At 46.7% G+C, this 14,801-nt stretch overlaps 5 protein-coding genes across 5 annotated transcripts; 2 read left to right on the top strand and 3 right to left on the bottom strand.

The window, feature by feature from the left end:
* Positions 1 to 304: 304 nt before the first annotated feature.
* GLAREA_01037 (uncharacterized protein) lies at positions 305 to 2,314 on the bottom strand (the record flags this gene model as incomplete). Its single annotated transcript, XM_008085795.1, has 1 exon — positions 305 to 2,314. The coding sequence occupies one exon, from the start codon at positions 2,312 to 2,314 to the stop codon at positions 305 to 307; it is 2,010 nt and encodes a 669-aa protein (XP_008083986.1).
* Positions 2,315 to 2,884: 570 nt separating this feature from the next.
* GLAREA_01038 (PLP-dependent transferase) lies at positions 2,885 to 4,281 on the bottom strand (the record flags this gene model as incomplete). The annotated part of the gene is made up of 3 exons (XM_008085796.1): positions 2,885 to 3,067; positions 3,122 to 3,314; positions 3,365 to 4,281. 3 exons carry the CDS (start codon positions 4,279 to 4,281, stop codon positions 2,885 to 2,887), a joined length of 1,293 nt encoding a protein of 430 aa, XP_008083987.1.
* A 648-nt stretch (positions 4,282 to 4,929) lies between these two features.
* GLAREA_01039 (NAD(P)-binding Rossmann-fold containing protein) lies at positions 4,930 to 6,199 on the top strand (the record flags this gene model as incomplete). Its single annotated transcript, XM_008085797.1, has 3 exons — positions 4,930 to 4,993; positions 5,042 to 5,365; positions 5,415 to 6,199. 3 exons carry the CDS (start codon positions 4,930 to 4,932, stop codon positions 6,197 to 6,199), a joined length of 1,173 nt encoding a protein of 390 aa, XP_008083988.1.
* Positions 6,200 to 6,390: 191 nt separating this feature from the next.
* On the bottom strand, positions 6,391 to 8,427 carry GLAREA_01040 (Acetyl-CoA synthetase-like protein; the record flags this gene model as incomplete). Its single annotated transcript, XM_008085798.1, has 2 exons — positions 6,391 to 7,935; positions 8,008 to 8,427. The coding sequence occupies 2 exons, from the start codon at positions 8,425 to 8,427 to the stop codon at positions 6,391 to 6,393; spliced, it is 1,965 nt and encodes a 654-aa protein (XP_008083989.1).
* A 1,826-nt stretch (positions 8,428 to 10,253) lies between these two features.
* GLAREA_01041 (uncharacterized protein) lies at positions 10,254 to 14,661 on the top strand (the record flags this gene model as incomplete). The annotated part of the gene is made up of 2 exons (XM_008085799.1): positions 10,254 to 10,416; positions 10,469 to 14,661. 2 exons carry the CDS (start codon positions 10,254 to 10,256, stop codon positions 14,659 to 14,661), a joined length of 4,356 nt encoding a protein of 1,451 aa, XP_008083990.1.
* Positions 14,662 to 14,801: the final 140 nt, after the last annotated feature.

A 14,801-nucleotide genomic window follows, 5' to 3' on the forward strand; every position in this document is an offset into this window, starting at 1 on the left:
TGTTGAAAAATCGCCAATAAATAAACTTGGGATGCGCATTCTGGCCACAGCGCTTCGAGAGATACTTCGGAGAAAGCAACAGACTGAACAGTCTGGCCACCGAGCAGATTCCAAGAGATGCGAAAAGGAAATAAGCCAAGAGTGACTGCGCACTTTGTATCAACTCACGAATGAACCAGTGTACGACTTTATCGACGGAAGATTTGTCAATAATCCCATAATACCTGAATGGGCAATATTTGAAATGCATTTTGAGCGCCAATTTGTGTAACTCACTCTCAATGGCGGGAGTTTCTGATGCGCCTCATGTCTTGAGTATCTCGCTCTTCAACCAAGCTGGAATCAGTGGTTTCTTTTCCCACCCATCAAGATAGCTGGATGCGGCGACTCCTTCTTTCGATGGCTTAGCATAGATTCCAGTGATGTACCAAGCAGTCTCCCCTTTCTTAATCGTGTGCTGCAATGTTGGAATGACAGTTCTAGCTTCCACAATGTTGGAATTTGGGTCCGCATTGACAAGCATTGCTATACGCGGGCTATCCACGTCCAGATCAACAATTCCCACAGCACCTTTGGATACTGCAAATGATCCGACTGAACCGGGCGAGCTACCCTCGGGAGAATTTAAATCATAGTTGCCAATGATCTTTGGCATCGTTCCCTCGCAAATTTTCGAGTCGTAGAGTTCTAGATATCGACGATCGAGCTTTCTCTCATTGTAGATCGCAAACGATCCGTCAGCTGTCATGACTTCCCGACCCGCTTCAATTTTGTGAACTCGCAGATGCCAATTTGGTGTTGATACGACAGGAGGAATTAGATAGGTTTTGATCTTCACGTCGGGGAAGGGTCTCCAGATCGACCTCAGCACAGGTAGCTCCTCATACGTCTCGATCACAGCTTCCTCACACAGCCTCCGAGTTTTCCAGAACTCGCCACCATCGTCGGAAAGTCCGAGTTGCGAGGCGAGTGAATACTGTTCCAAAGTGAAGCAACCTGTTGGGACTGAATATCCATAGGCGCTGCTGTATGCAAAAGCTCCATATTTTGCGTGCGTTCCCTTCATTGGATAACCGCAAGCCTGACCAGAAGAGAGTAACAGACGGTGGCCACCGAGATAGCTGATTATGTGTCCTGGATGCTTCAATGGTTTTGCTTCCTTCACGAGGTGAGTTGGGTATGGCTCTTCTTCTGATGTCCAGAAAGGATGATCTTTAGGGACTGCTAAACATATGAATGCTAGACAAGCCCACATCGGGCTTCCAGGAGAGTTGTAGTTTTCGGCCATGTACATGTTGGGAAAGGTATAACCAATTGTCAAAGTACCTGTTGGACTCCAGATATCATCTTGCGTCTGCCACCAGCGAAAGTTTCTTAGCAACAGTCCTTTGACGATTCCCCAAGTGAGTGGTGTTGGCAATTCCACATCAGCATATGCAAGAGCACCCCAAAAACCTGCCATTGCAAATCGATAACCAACACTTCGACCGAATGGGATTGCTCGACCTTCCTCGTCGAAATAATGTATAAAGTCCAATGCATAATCTTGAGCTCGTTTCTTGAATTCTGCTGCTTTGACGGGATCGTCGTCACCGGCCAGTTTAGCATACAGCAGTTGGAGGAATTGAATAGCAAAACTCCCACTGTAATAATCCTGCTGCCATATGCCTTGCGGGCCATCATTCGACCAGCCCTCCCCACGGTAAAATCCATTTAGGTGTATAATATCCTGCTGAATCTTCTCTTCCGAGTACTTCCCCCCATTCTTCTTCAAACCCAAATTTGCGAAAACCCTGAACCAAAGCCAATTCGTGTTCGGCATGTTCTTTTCATTTATAGAATTCCCCAACCAATTCTCGACATTCGTACGCTCCTTTTCGGATAGCGAATCCCAGAATACCGGTGCCACAGCGAGCGTAAATCCCAATGGACACATCTCCACCATTCGTTGATCATTATCCCTAGGCCATCCCCAAAACTCTGGACTTTCCGGATCCGTACCAGTTTTCAATCCCTCCACAAACCACGAAGTGCCCTCATATTCTCCTCCGCCTCCAAGCAGGCCTGCGAGGCCCCACATAGGTCGACATATCCCTTCGATTTCTGCCGCTTTGTTGTCAAATCTTACTGCTGTACCGCCCGGGACGCGTATCGTAGTTTTCAGCGGAGAGAAATGCGGTTTCAGCGGATCTAGAATCGTTTTGAGGAGGTCCTGCACACTCGTCCTATCTGTGATGTTGACTTTCGAGAAGGGATGTTTGTCACTATATCCTAGGACCAATGGCGTCGCGTCTTGCTGTGTAGATGAAGCCATGATTTTTCTTGAGATAAAACAATTGAGAAAAAGGATTACAGGTCAATTGAACATGGAAAAACCAAGGAAACCGAACTTACTTGATTGACTATATACAACCATAGGTATAGTGGGGTATCAGCCATTGAACTGCAGTACCTTGCTGCAGAGGTGTTGTTCCATAGTGGGGTGTTCTGGGTGAATGGCAACAAGTGCCGGAAGTTTTGTGCCTAAATACAAGTTCGTCCTGCACCCTGCGCAAGCCTCCGAGACACATTGATTGCAGCACTCTCAGAGGCACATGATCCGAATACCGAGTGGCTGATTGGGGGCTTTGTCCGGCTGCTCTACTGCCTTGAAAGTTGCAAAAGATTTGGAGAACATTCAAGCGATGGAAGTTGAAGTTTGGAAGCAACAAGGGTTGGAAGTGACAAAGTGTGATAAATCGTCACGTGATATTTATATTCATTACAGTAAATACAACAAACAGATCCAGAAATTTGGACACAAGGTTGAATGTGTGACCTGGGATATCTTTCAAATAGCAGCCTGAGCCCGATCACCCCGCTCAATACAAAAGAAAGGAAACCACTATTTTGGAGTCTTTGCAAACTCCTCGATGAATGCTGCCAGCTTTTCTGCACCTGTAAGAGGTATCGAGTTGTAGTTGCTAGCACGGATACCACCTACACTTCGGTGGCCTTTCAGACCAGTAAGACCTTTCTCTACAGCTCCTTTTAGAAACAACTTCTCCGACTCGTCGACGGATTCAAGCTATTACAGTCAGCTTTTCGACACCCGTGTCAGTGTGATTCAAAAGAAACTTACATGTGTGACTCGGAAGCATATATTCATCCTTGAACGAGCATCTTTAGCTGGAACAACTTTGAAAGATTCTGGATGGGCATCAAGTGCTGCGTAAATGAGTTGTGCTTTCTTATCCGCAACGGCTTGTTGGCCGTCGACTTTATCGGTGAACGTTGCAAGCAAGCTCTTCAGTACTTGGCCAGCAATGTATACACTGCAAAAAATCAGTTAAACAAATTCGATCCGCTTATACACATTACTTACTCGAAAATGCTGAGTGTATTGTACAGACTGTTATTCTTAGCGATCGTCTCGTACGACAGAACGATTGGTCCAATTGGCAAACCGAGCTTCCGTAGAAGGGTTGGAGCAGGTGTGCCGACAACTGGCGGCAAAAGATTCTTCTTGATAATAACAACCGTGATACCCGTACTTCCAAGATTCTTCTGAGCTCCAAAAAAGATGAGAGAGTAGTTTTTGATGGGTATACGGCGAGACAGAATATTTGAAGACATATCCGCAACGACCAGTGGAGAGTCATCTCCGTTTGGCTCCAAGATTTTGGGAAACCCTGGGAACTCGACACCATCGACTGTTTCGTTATCACAGTAATACACCATTGCTGGGTTTTTGGAAAGTTTCCATGAACTTTCTTCTGGGATCTTCCCGAATTTACCATCGTTGATCTTTCTTGCGTCTGCAACCACATTGACATGTTCTGCGCCAACTAATCGAGCTGCTTCCTGACTGGCCTTCAATGACCAGGACCCGGTAACGACGTAATCAATTTTGAGTTCCTCATCGACGGCCTTTTGCAATTGCTGTACAAGATCATTTTCGGGTATTTTGCTTTCCTCTACGCCCAACTCCTTCAAGATCTTCTGTTTTCTTCGCTCCACCCAGACATTGACCATGTTGTAAACAGTCGCAGAGAACTCCCCACTTCCACCACCTTGCATGAATAGTATTTCATAGTCGTTTGGTACATCGAGGTATTTCGCTAGATCGTCTTTTGTCGTATTGAGAATTCCGGTAGCAAGCTCTGAGCGATGAGAGTGTTCTGCCAGTCCGAGTCCAGTATTGTTGTAATCCACCAATGAAGCAGCTGCAGTTTTCAGGACTTCTGTTGGCAGCAGTGCTGGGCCGGCACCAAAGTATGTGATCTCTTCGCGGGAAGGCATGGTTATTAAATTCGAGTGCTGGGTATATTCGGGTCTGTGATTGAAGGGATTAGGACGGAGGTCGTTTGACAAAAGTTTACAGGATGTATCGTTGGCCAGAAGCGGCTAAATCAACGAAATAATCCGCAAGTTGGGACTTCATTTTAAATGTGTTGCCAATTCGCTCTCCGGTCCCGGACAGGACATCACTTAGTACATTGTATGTGTAGCTCGTGGGGGTGGAATAAAAATACCCCTCATTGTGGTGTAACACAGCGAGGAGCTCAAGGGGAAATGAGAACTTACAAAAGCAAAGCTATCAGAAGCCAATTGTCGGTATGAATACAAGAGAGAGGTATTTCAAAAGAAAAGAAAGCTCATTCCCCGAATGTCTTTTCGAAAATGAGTCAATCGCCGTGACAAGCTTCCCCAGACTTTTTTCAGGTCATAGTGGGGTTGTTTTAGGCAGTGAATCCCCGAAGATCACCCTACAAGCAGCCTTGCACTCTCCCTAATTGCCGAGATCTGGAACAACTTCACACTCCACAACGAAATCTCCTTCAGCCTCGCTGTGTTCTTTGCGTGGCTCCCGACGTTGTGCGAAGATGTTTCAGACCAGTATACCGATCGAGTAACGTTGTCGCTGGCTAGCGGGCTATAGAGCACAGCATGGCGGAACGTAAAATGTCCGAGGCTGGTCCCTCGAAACTTGCTATTCCCCCTCCATCATTCCGTACGTGATACTCTCTTTAAGCCTGGACAATGCTGATCCGATCGCTAGCAACACACAATTCTCCTCGAGTGTGGTTCTTGACTTCCTCGCTGTCACCATTGGCGGTACGCCTAATCAGATTACTCCTCGCTCACGGCGATTATGTTGCAGCTGGACTTCCACCAGCTGAGATCGAGGATGACGAACGGAGCGCAGAATTCCGAGAGTTGATAAATGAATGCAAAAGCGGAAAGAGAGAAAAAGAGGGATGGAAAGACAGAATAAGAGGAATTCGATGTGACGGTAGAATCATGGGACAATGCGGGGCAGCAGTTGCAGAAGCCGTCGAAGTATTTGGGAGAATTGATATACTGTTATGTTGTACATCTGAAGGTTAGTCTTCTCTATTCTATATTAACATCGCTGTCTGACAGTACAACAGCGGTTGTGGGGACTGTCGAAGAGCTCTCAACTACTGCCGCAACACAAAACCTCGTCCGGGATCAGTTTGAAACATTGTTTTTCGGACAAGTGAATTTCATCAAAGTGACACTACCACTACTTCGGGAACGACACAATGGCCATCTTATGATTCTGACCGGAATAGGAGGCCATATTGGAACGCCTGGCATGCCTATGTTCTCCGCTGCGACATGGGCATTGGAAGGTTATTGCGATTCCCTCGCCTACGAAATAGCGCCATTCAATATCAAACTCACAATTGTGCAACCCAACAAGGAGATATCAGTACTCACAAATAAGATAATATTTGCTCCCCAACTGCCTCAGTACGAAAGCCACAACAACCCAGCTCCTGGACTACGAGATATTCTCACAAATGTTGTAAACATGAACCCTGAAACACGGCTCGAATCTCAGCCAAATTCACCCGTGGAGGGCCAAGGCAACTCTGGTTATGGTAAAATAGAATCTCGATTTCCGCGTCTTCCGAGCGAAGCTAGGGATCGACTTGTTATGGAGACAGTCCACGCACTGACTGCAATCGGTGGCCATGAAAATCCTCCAGCACGGCATATTGTTGGGTTCGAGGGGGTTGCCAGTGTCAAAGAGAAACTAAAAACTGTCAGCGAGGAGCTCGAAGACTTTGTCGAAGTCAGCTGTGCCGTGGATATCTTTGCTAGTGATGTTGGCAGAGCAGCATTGAGTGGAGGCAGTAAAATTGATGCACCGAATGTTGTCCCGGGAAGAAGTGATTCTGCTGGATGAGACCAAGCTGTTCTATACACAACAGTGGATTGAATACTCGAAAAGTGAAAACATGTTTATTTCATATCAATGGGCTTAGCTCATCCTTGACGACTAAATGGTATACTACAAACGCCAGTACTCGCAAATCCTTCGACCGGCGCCAAATGACATCCTACTCTATCCATAACTCCATAATCACAAACCTGGATCTAACAATGCCAACCATCGCTTCGCTTTCGCAACTGGCCCCTCAGGAACGCCTTCTTGACCAATAGATTAGAAATCCTATTCTTCAACGTCCTCGGCAGCATTTCACCCTCGACCCCAAGCACCTTATATGGCATGATCCCACACATCTCCAGGACAGTACCGGTAATCCGATGTTCAACATCTAGCGATAATTGGGTGAAAGCATGTCGAAAGCTAGTCTCATACATAACAACCAAATTCTCTGGTTTCAATTTTTCCACTTCATTCACCCAATGCGCACCAACACACTCTTTTGGGCAAAACGAGAAAACCACTATACCCTCGTCATCGATCCCAGGGATGTTCTGTGCTCGGATAGCAATTTCGATGTCTTGGGGATGAAAACACTTTCCTCGCACTGTGAATCTCTCTTCGTATCGCCCGTCGAGTACAATTTGGCCTTGGTCATCGATCCGTGCAAGGTCGCCGGTGCGGAACCATCCGTCTTTTGTGAACATGCGAGTCGTCCGATCTGGGTCGTTATAGTAGGTGGTGAATACGCAAGGGCCAGACATTTCCAACATACCGCTTTCGCCGAAGGGAACGGGATAGTAGTCTTCGTCTACGATGCGGATGGTGACGGCGTTGATCGGCTTACCTATCAAATTCTGAACTTTGGTTCCACGCGTCTGGGTGTGTTTTAAGAAGAGATTTAGATCCAGGCTATCGTCTTTGATGGAATATGTAGAGGGTGTAATGATGTTATATACCGCAGGACCGCAGAATTCTGTCATCCCGAAACCTGGGCGGAGAAACTTGGCAGGCGCGCCATGCTTCGAAAGGAGTTCAATCGCTTTGTTGTTGATCGTCTCGGTTCCTAATGTCCCTTGCGTGATGACAGCCTTGAGATTCGAGAAGTCATAGACTTTGTTCTCAGGATGAAACGGGCTTTCCTTGAGCTTATCATGTTTCTCCAACACGGCAACCATTTCCTTTAGAAAGAAATTCGGAATATAAGTGTACGAAACATGATACCTCTCAAGCGCTTCCAACAAGAGCGAAGGCTTCGCGATCGTGATATCAACCGGAAACAGCACCTGTATCGCACACAAGTACACCGCGTGCAGATGTATCTCCACCAAATGAGAAACATGATCGAAATAACTCCACGCCAGAAAAATATCCGTCTTGCCCGTCCGATGCATCTCCAACTTCCCCTTAATCGCCGCCACGATCTGGCCGCTCGTCAAACATATCGCCTTCGCCTTCCCATCGCCGCCTGTTGCTAACATCAACACCGTCGTGTCATCTGCGGTCTTCACGAACCCGGGCCCGACATCGCTGGAGGGGTGGTTGAATGGTCCAGTTTCGATCGCGGCGGTCGTGAGCACGTTACTACCTTCCAATCCGCAAAACTCTGGGAGTAACTCCTCGGTCGTGATGATGATGGGCCATTTTAGCAGGGATTGAAGGTGCAGAATGTGTTTCCCGCGCGCGGTCAGGTCTTGGGGGAGTTCGAAGGATATACAGGGGATTCCGCCTGCTGCTAGGATGGTCCAGAAATACTGTTCCTCAATTAGTCCACTATATCTTGGATTTTATGTGAATGTAAATCGGGGTTTGTTTGTTTGACTTACTAAAATCGAATCCCGATGATTGTTCACGTGCAGCAAGACTATTTTACTCGCGCTCGTCTCTAGGGCCATACATAGCGCGAAACTGCGCGCCCGTTGTAATGCGCCATTTAAAAGCTCCTTGTAGGGGATCGATTCTACGGGGTTGCCCGGGCCGTTGTCGAGGACGAGGCCCGAGGAGACGGTGGCGGCGGTTTTGAGGAGGTGGAGGAGGTTGAGGGAAGGTGTGTAGGTGGGTGGGATTGCTGGGTATGTGGGTGGCAGGGTCGTGTAGGTATCTGGTAGTGTGGTGTCTGGTAGAATGGTGTAGGTGTCGGGGTATGTGAGGGGGTAGCTAGAAGGGTAGGTGCAGGTTGTTGTGAAGAGAGGGTCTAGGTCGAGGTCGGCTGTGTGGGGTTGGGGTTGGGGAGTGGTGTCTGACATTGTGGGTTGTAAGGATAGATCGAAAGGATGTTGTGATTGTTGGGGGGCTTTTTATCTTTGGGATGCGGAGGTTGAATTGAATGGGATTGAAAATTTCGGGGTGGTGATATGGTAGATGAATGGAATGGAATGATATTTTCATCTGGCCAGATTTGTGGCGCTGGTGAATGAAGTGTGGGGAGGTTTGTTGTCTGTATGGAATTTACTTTGAGGGGATTTGGTGGGGAAGGTGAATTTGGAAGGTGAGGTCGTGCTAGCTGTGTGAAGTGAAGGGTCGATTGGGACTTCGCGCGTTGGAAAAGACGGTTTACTTGATACTCGGTCGAAATAGATAGAAAAATCTTGACTATGAACTCACCAAAATTCACTTCTGAATCCTATTCGATTAGTCCTCTAGATTCTATGTTTACAAGCTTCTGGACTACATAGGTAGACTGTTCTCCCTTCAGAGTGCTATGATGTAATCCGAAGGTGAATAACTGTGACGGATTTGTTGCATTTCGCACATCCACCCCCATCTGGATAGTTCAGCGAGATCAGAGGACTACCCAAGAGTGAAGGTTTGAATATGCTATCTCTTCACTTGGGATTCTCGAAGTTAAGGCACCTTTTGAGAGTAAATGCTGCCATAATATATAACTGTTCTGATGGCAAAGAAAAGAGGGATTACTGTTTGATTTAACTTATTCTGTATTGATTTAAGGGTTAGGCGAGGGGAGTTAAAGTAATGAGACAAGGTTTTGAGACTGTATTGTGACGTGATCGAGAGTATGTGAAAAAAGCAGTGTCCTAACGAGCGGTGATTATTGATTAAAATTGTTGCGTAACTCTAAAAGTGTCGGAGTTAAATTAATTATAAGGAGTTAATGTTTTTATAACCTGATTTATATATAAGTTTTAAAAGTAATAATTAAGATTAACTTAGTAGGGATTTTTCTCCGCAGCATTGAGCAGCATTTTCTTTTTAAAAAAAAGGGGGGAAATAAGACGCCTAGGCCTTTTACATTTATACGTGCGCTAGATATCAGCTATAATTAATCACGAACTTACAATCCCAATAATTATAATGGAATAATACATAGATTATTTACAGCTAATAGTTGAATGAATTAATTTACGAAAATCTTCAATCATCTCCCGTGTTAAGAAGCCTTATACTCGCATCAATTATGGATTAGCTCAGACCCGACGTACTAAGAACCTCATTAAGAGCGAAGCTATATAATTTAGAATCTTGTATATTCATCAATCTTCCTTGATAGACACATTCCTACATATATAGTAAGTTATAGATGAGCGGCCGAAGGTTTTATGCATTTAGATCAGACAGCATGTTGTTTTTCTGCACAAATAACATCTGAGAATTGACCTTCTCCTTTCGCGGCAGGTAGACTACTATGCTCATTCGAGAGACATGTTTACCACCAGAAAGTCTCTTCATTATCTGGCAAAAAATATGTTTCATGATCTTCAGCTGTTGTCGTCTCACTAGGGCCCTCGCTTGTTTGGTGGAGAAGAACCACAGTAAATCGGGTCCGCGTTAGGAGCTTATGCTAAGCGGTGAGCTGTTTCCAGCTTCGCATTCCAAATTCTGCCGTATTTCGAGGAAGGACAGAGCAGATTGAAGAAGCTGGAAGGGCTCTCCAAATTTAATATACCACTCGAAACCCAATTACGATATCGTACCTCCTCGTACCCGTCATCTCGATAACATCATTACCTCAAAAATGAACCACCCAAATTGATACCGCAACCCCTCCATCGTCTCCTCTATCACCTCCTAACATCTGGTGGGAAGGGCCAGGCGCATACCAAATGTTGTTAGAATGCTGGACCAGTTATCGCCTATTGCTCCTGCGAGAGTACGAGTGGTACTTCTGCCAATCGGACAGATTAAGAGGGCAAGATTCTTGAGCTTTGTGGAAAGGTTACAACCAGAAAATGTTGTTCAACTGGGGGATATCAGTCCGGATGGAAGACCCAACAGGAGTAAGATTCAACGTTGTCCATGATCAAATAGACCCAAACTAATTAGCAATAGATATGTTCTCGCCCCTCGCGTTTCCCACGGGTAGCATAGTGTACGATCTCACCACGTTCTATCCTCCCCCGTCCCATACGGCGCTGTCCCCGTTCGAGCTTTACCGTGAACCCTTAGTTTTCCTTGCGATCGCAGATGGTGCTGAGTTGGACAAGATACCATATCGCGGGCATGTGAGACGAAGTCTCAATGGAAACGGGCCTCCCAAACCGGAGCATAACTTGCGAGAGCTGGAACAGGACTTGGAAGATGTTCGAGATAGATACCCCAAAGGCCTCGTCCACCAGCTTCTCCTTTTCGACTATCGCCCGTCACCATCTGCGGGAGCTCTTCCAGATGGACTTGTGCCCGTTCCTCCCCCGGTAGAATGCAAGCGGACAACTATGAAAACCATAATGTGTGATATCTCTTCATTGCTGCTGGCAGAAATGACAACTTTGGCAAAGTCACTTCAGGCATTACATACGATAGAGTCGCCAAATTACTCCCAACTTAATAATCGACAGTTTGACGGAACAGCATGGCAAACAGCTCATACAGAACTATCCAGACGTAATTCTCAATTTTCTTCATCAAATCAAAAACCGCGCTCAGGTTCCCCAGCAGCAAAGATTGATCGCAGCAGTGCACGAATGTCTATGCCTGTGCAGCTTCGTCAACCAGAATCAAATACATCCTCACCTAACCGACCTTCGACTCCATCTAGTGGAGTCAACTCTGAACTTCCTACAGCATTTGATCAAATTGTTGGCTCTAATCCAGATGCAAAACTTTCACAGAAACCGCCATTCTCACGTCTAGTCAGCGGTGAATCTTCAAGAGAAACAAGTCGAGATCGAGTTTCTGTTCAAGGATTTGGCCCCGGTAGCATCAGTGAAAGATCCAGAAACATTGGCAAGGGTCGTATCGGTATAGTCATTGGATCACTTTACCTGCAAGCTGGAAGATGGCTGGATGCCATACGTGAGCTTACAGAGGCTGCTTCCATATCAAAGTATAATCTTGATCATTTATGGCATGCCAAAGCCCTCGACTACATCCTCGTCAGTATGTTGATGCAAGCCTGGACTGGCTTGGACTTTCAAATTCCTCAAATCTGCTATGTTACAGCAGAAAAAGCTTCATCTGCTAGCGACTCTAAAAATCCAACAAGCAGTCGTGCTGTATCGCTACGAAACCTTGCATTATTGCTCCCAGAGTTACTCGATCGGATAGTGAATCTCTATGCGAGAGCGGCCAATAATACTGGGGAGACCTTACCACAATTTCCATTTTCGGAGTCGGTGGTACGGTTCTCCAAGCTGTCTGCACTTGTGCACCTTTCCGGTGGATTCATCAACGATGAAGTTTTACAGATGATGGTGTGTGGTACCCCATTTCAGCAGATGCCTGACTTGAAACCTCCTCGACTTGGTATACGACCTACACGTACCGAAATCACGACCGCATTATTTCGGGCATTACCTACAGCTAGCTCATCCCCCGAATCATTGTCTCTTGTTGATCGTATCATCATTCTCAGTGGTATAGCTTCCATCTTAGGAATGCTTGGCTACTACAGGAAGAAGGCCATGGTGCTACGTGAGCTTGTCATTGTATTGATACCCGGGCTAGTCCAGGCACGCATCAAAGGCGCTGCAGAGATGGGTGTTCACCCTGCTGCTGGCTTGGCTGCGATAAACTCCTTGAATGGCACCAACAATGGCGCTGGAGCTCTTGATCTCGGCGAAGGCGATGTTGAAATGGGCGTCGATAAATTCCTTGGGCTTCTCACTTCAACTTATGGCGTCGTTGCTTCTGAGCTGAACTCTGACGCGGTTGCTCAAGACGACTCTGACGAAGCAGCTATTGCGCGTATAGTACAAAATGCCAATACTCGCTATTTTGGAGGAAGAAATCTCAAAATGGACGTTCTACGCTCTTGCATTAATATTGCTGAGGCCTTGCCTGATTTTCATGGTGTGCTAAGATTTACGGCAGATCTCCTAAGAACTGTAGGAAGTGGCATTGCTCCAGGCGCTCGAAACGAAGACGCATTTCCCACAATGACACGAGAAGAGCAAGTCAGACTTGCAACGAATATTAGTAGGACGCTCAGTGCAGCAAGACATCTTGGCGTCAAAGATCTACATGCTGAATACTGGGATGAATTCCTTGTCCGTGGTGTCGAACTCGAAGCACTACCTGTGGCCAGGACACCTATACCGCATACCAAAAAAGAGCTTCCAGGTGCGACAGCTGTCACCGTTACAAGCAAAACAAACCCATTCATCTACAATCCGTTTTTGAAAGCGCCGGATGCAAGCGCAGTGGAGCATCTGCTCGTCTCAGGTGAAGGCGCCATATTTCGTGTTACCCTACAAAATCCTTACGAGTTCGATATTGAACTTGAGAGCCTGAAGTTGGAGTCAGACGGCGTTGAATTCGTTTCAGGGACACAGAAAACCACGATCGGCCCTTACCGAACTCAGATACTGACCGTTTCTGGCACCCCCAAAGTTGCAGGGCAGCTAAAGATTACTGGATGTATAATCACTGTAAAAGGTTGTCGTGAACGGCGATTCCCTATCTTTCAAGAGGCATGGTCTCCGCAAAGGGCTTTGAAAGTGAAAACCATAGGGGTGGCTTCGGTTTTCAAACCCAAAGAACGGCCAGTGAGCACTGATTCCAAAGCCTTAGTTAACACACCGCCGATGCTGCCACCAAAACCTATATCTCTAGCGCTCAATGTCATTGATAAGCAACCGGTCGTTGTGGTGAAGTCTACAACACTGTCGCAATCAGCGATTATGGTTCTTGAAGGCGAAAAGCGCAAGTTTTCTGTCACATTGCAGAATTTGTCGAAAGAGTCTCCTGTAGACTTATTGCTATTCTCCTTCAAGGATTCTACACAAGCACCCTTACAGAACGCTTTGGGTAGCCGAGACGCGTCTCCTGCAGAGCTGTACGAGTGCGAACTTATATTTGCACAGAAGCAAGCCTTGCGCGTTGTTCAAGAAGGTGACAAAAAGCCTTTCATTGAGGCTGGCGGAACTGCAACTTTTGAGATTGAAGTACTTGGCCGACCCGGTCTCACTCATGCAATGGTCCAGATCGACTATTCGCATCTGGGTGTACCGCAAGACGAGGTACAAGAGCGCTTCTATACCCGCCAAGTCAGCCTTCCGGTGACGATTACTGTAAATGCAAGCGTAGAGTTGTCAAGAATAGATTTCATGCCTTTGACAGGGACTGTTCCAAAGTCGCTCTGGTCGAAGTCATCATCGAATAGCGATCCAAATGACAACCTGAAAACGGATGATTACTGTCTGGTTCTCTTCGATTTCAGGAACATATGGCCATCTCGGTTGAATGTCCACCTGGCGATTGCAAGTCACAACGTGATAGAGGAAGAGGTGTTACCTGGCAACACAGCACGGCTTATGTTTCCTCTACCTAGAATATTTTTGGAAGACCCAGCAGCAGCAATTCCTGCCCTCGATCCTTCGCGAGCTCGGCAATTTGTGGTCAGCACGGGCAGAATTTCTGCAGAGTCTGAACGCAACAGCAGAGAAGCATTTTGGTATCGGGAAGAAATTCTGAAAATGGTCAAGGCAACTTGGACTACCACTTCAGGTCCAACAAGGACAGGAGAGATTGAGCTTCGAGGTATACGACTGACACAGCGTATGATTGATGCAATTAAGGTCGAGGATATAGGCATTGAACTACTCCTGAATGGCACTGGTGGGACGATCTCCAAGCATGAAGTATCTACAGACAGCTTCTCGGAACTAAGCATCAAGGTTATCAATCGCATGACAGAGCCACTATCACCTCTACTTCGCATCCAACCTTCACTAAAAAGCCCCTCTCACAACGCCTCCCTCGAGCTAGCAAAGAAACTTGTCTGGAACGGCGTCCTCCAACAAAGCATCCCACCCATACCCGCCAAAAGCAGCACCGAAATTAAAATCGGCATGACAGCGCTCTGTCGCGGGGAATTCGAAATCAGCGCCTCAATCGAAGAAGCTCGAATGCAACAAACACCGCTGGAAATCGTCAAAGATGCCTCGTCACCCTCAAGGCCACGAGCGAATACCAGGACTATGATGGATGCGCTGCTGGGCGCGAAGGAGCGCAGGATATGGTATTCGAGGGAATCATGTCTGGTTGTTGTTAGGGATGAGGAGGAGACGGATGATGATGAGTAGATGGGGTGTTAATGTATATAATGCATGGCGTTGGAGGGGAAGTGCCCGTTTTGTATATCCTGTTAGATCGGGAGAGGTTGCTTAGAAGTGGCGAGCCACCTCGTTGCGTGGGTTTATTAATATCACTTTTCCGCTGAATA

The sequence above is a fragment of the Glarea lozoyensis genome (genome assembly GCF_000409485.1).
Source record: "Glarea lozoyensis ATCC 20868 chromosome Unknown GLAREA3, whole genome shotgun sequence".
In the NCBI taxonomy this organism is placed as follows: Eukaryota; Fungi; Ascomycota; class Leotiomycetes; order Helotiales; family Helotiaceae; genus Glarea; species Glarea lozoyensis.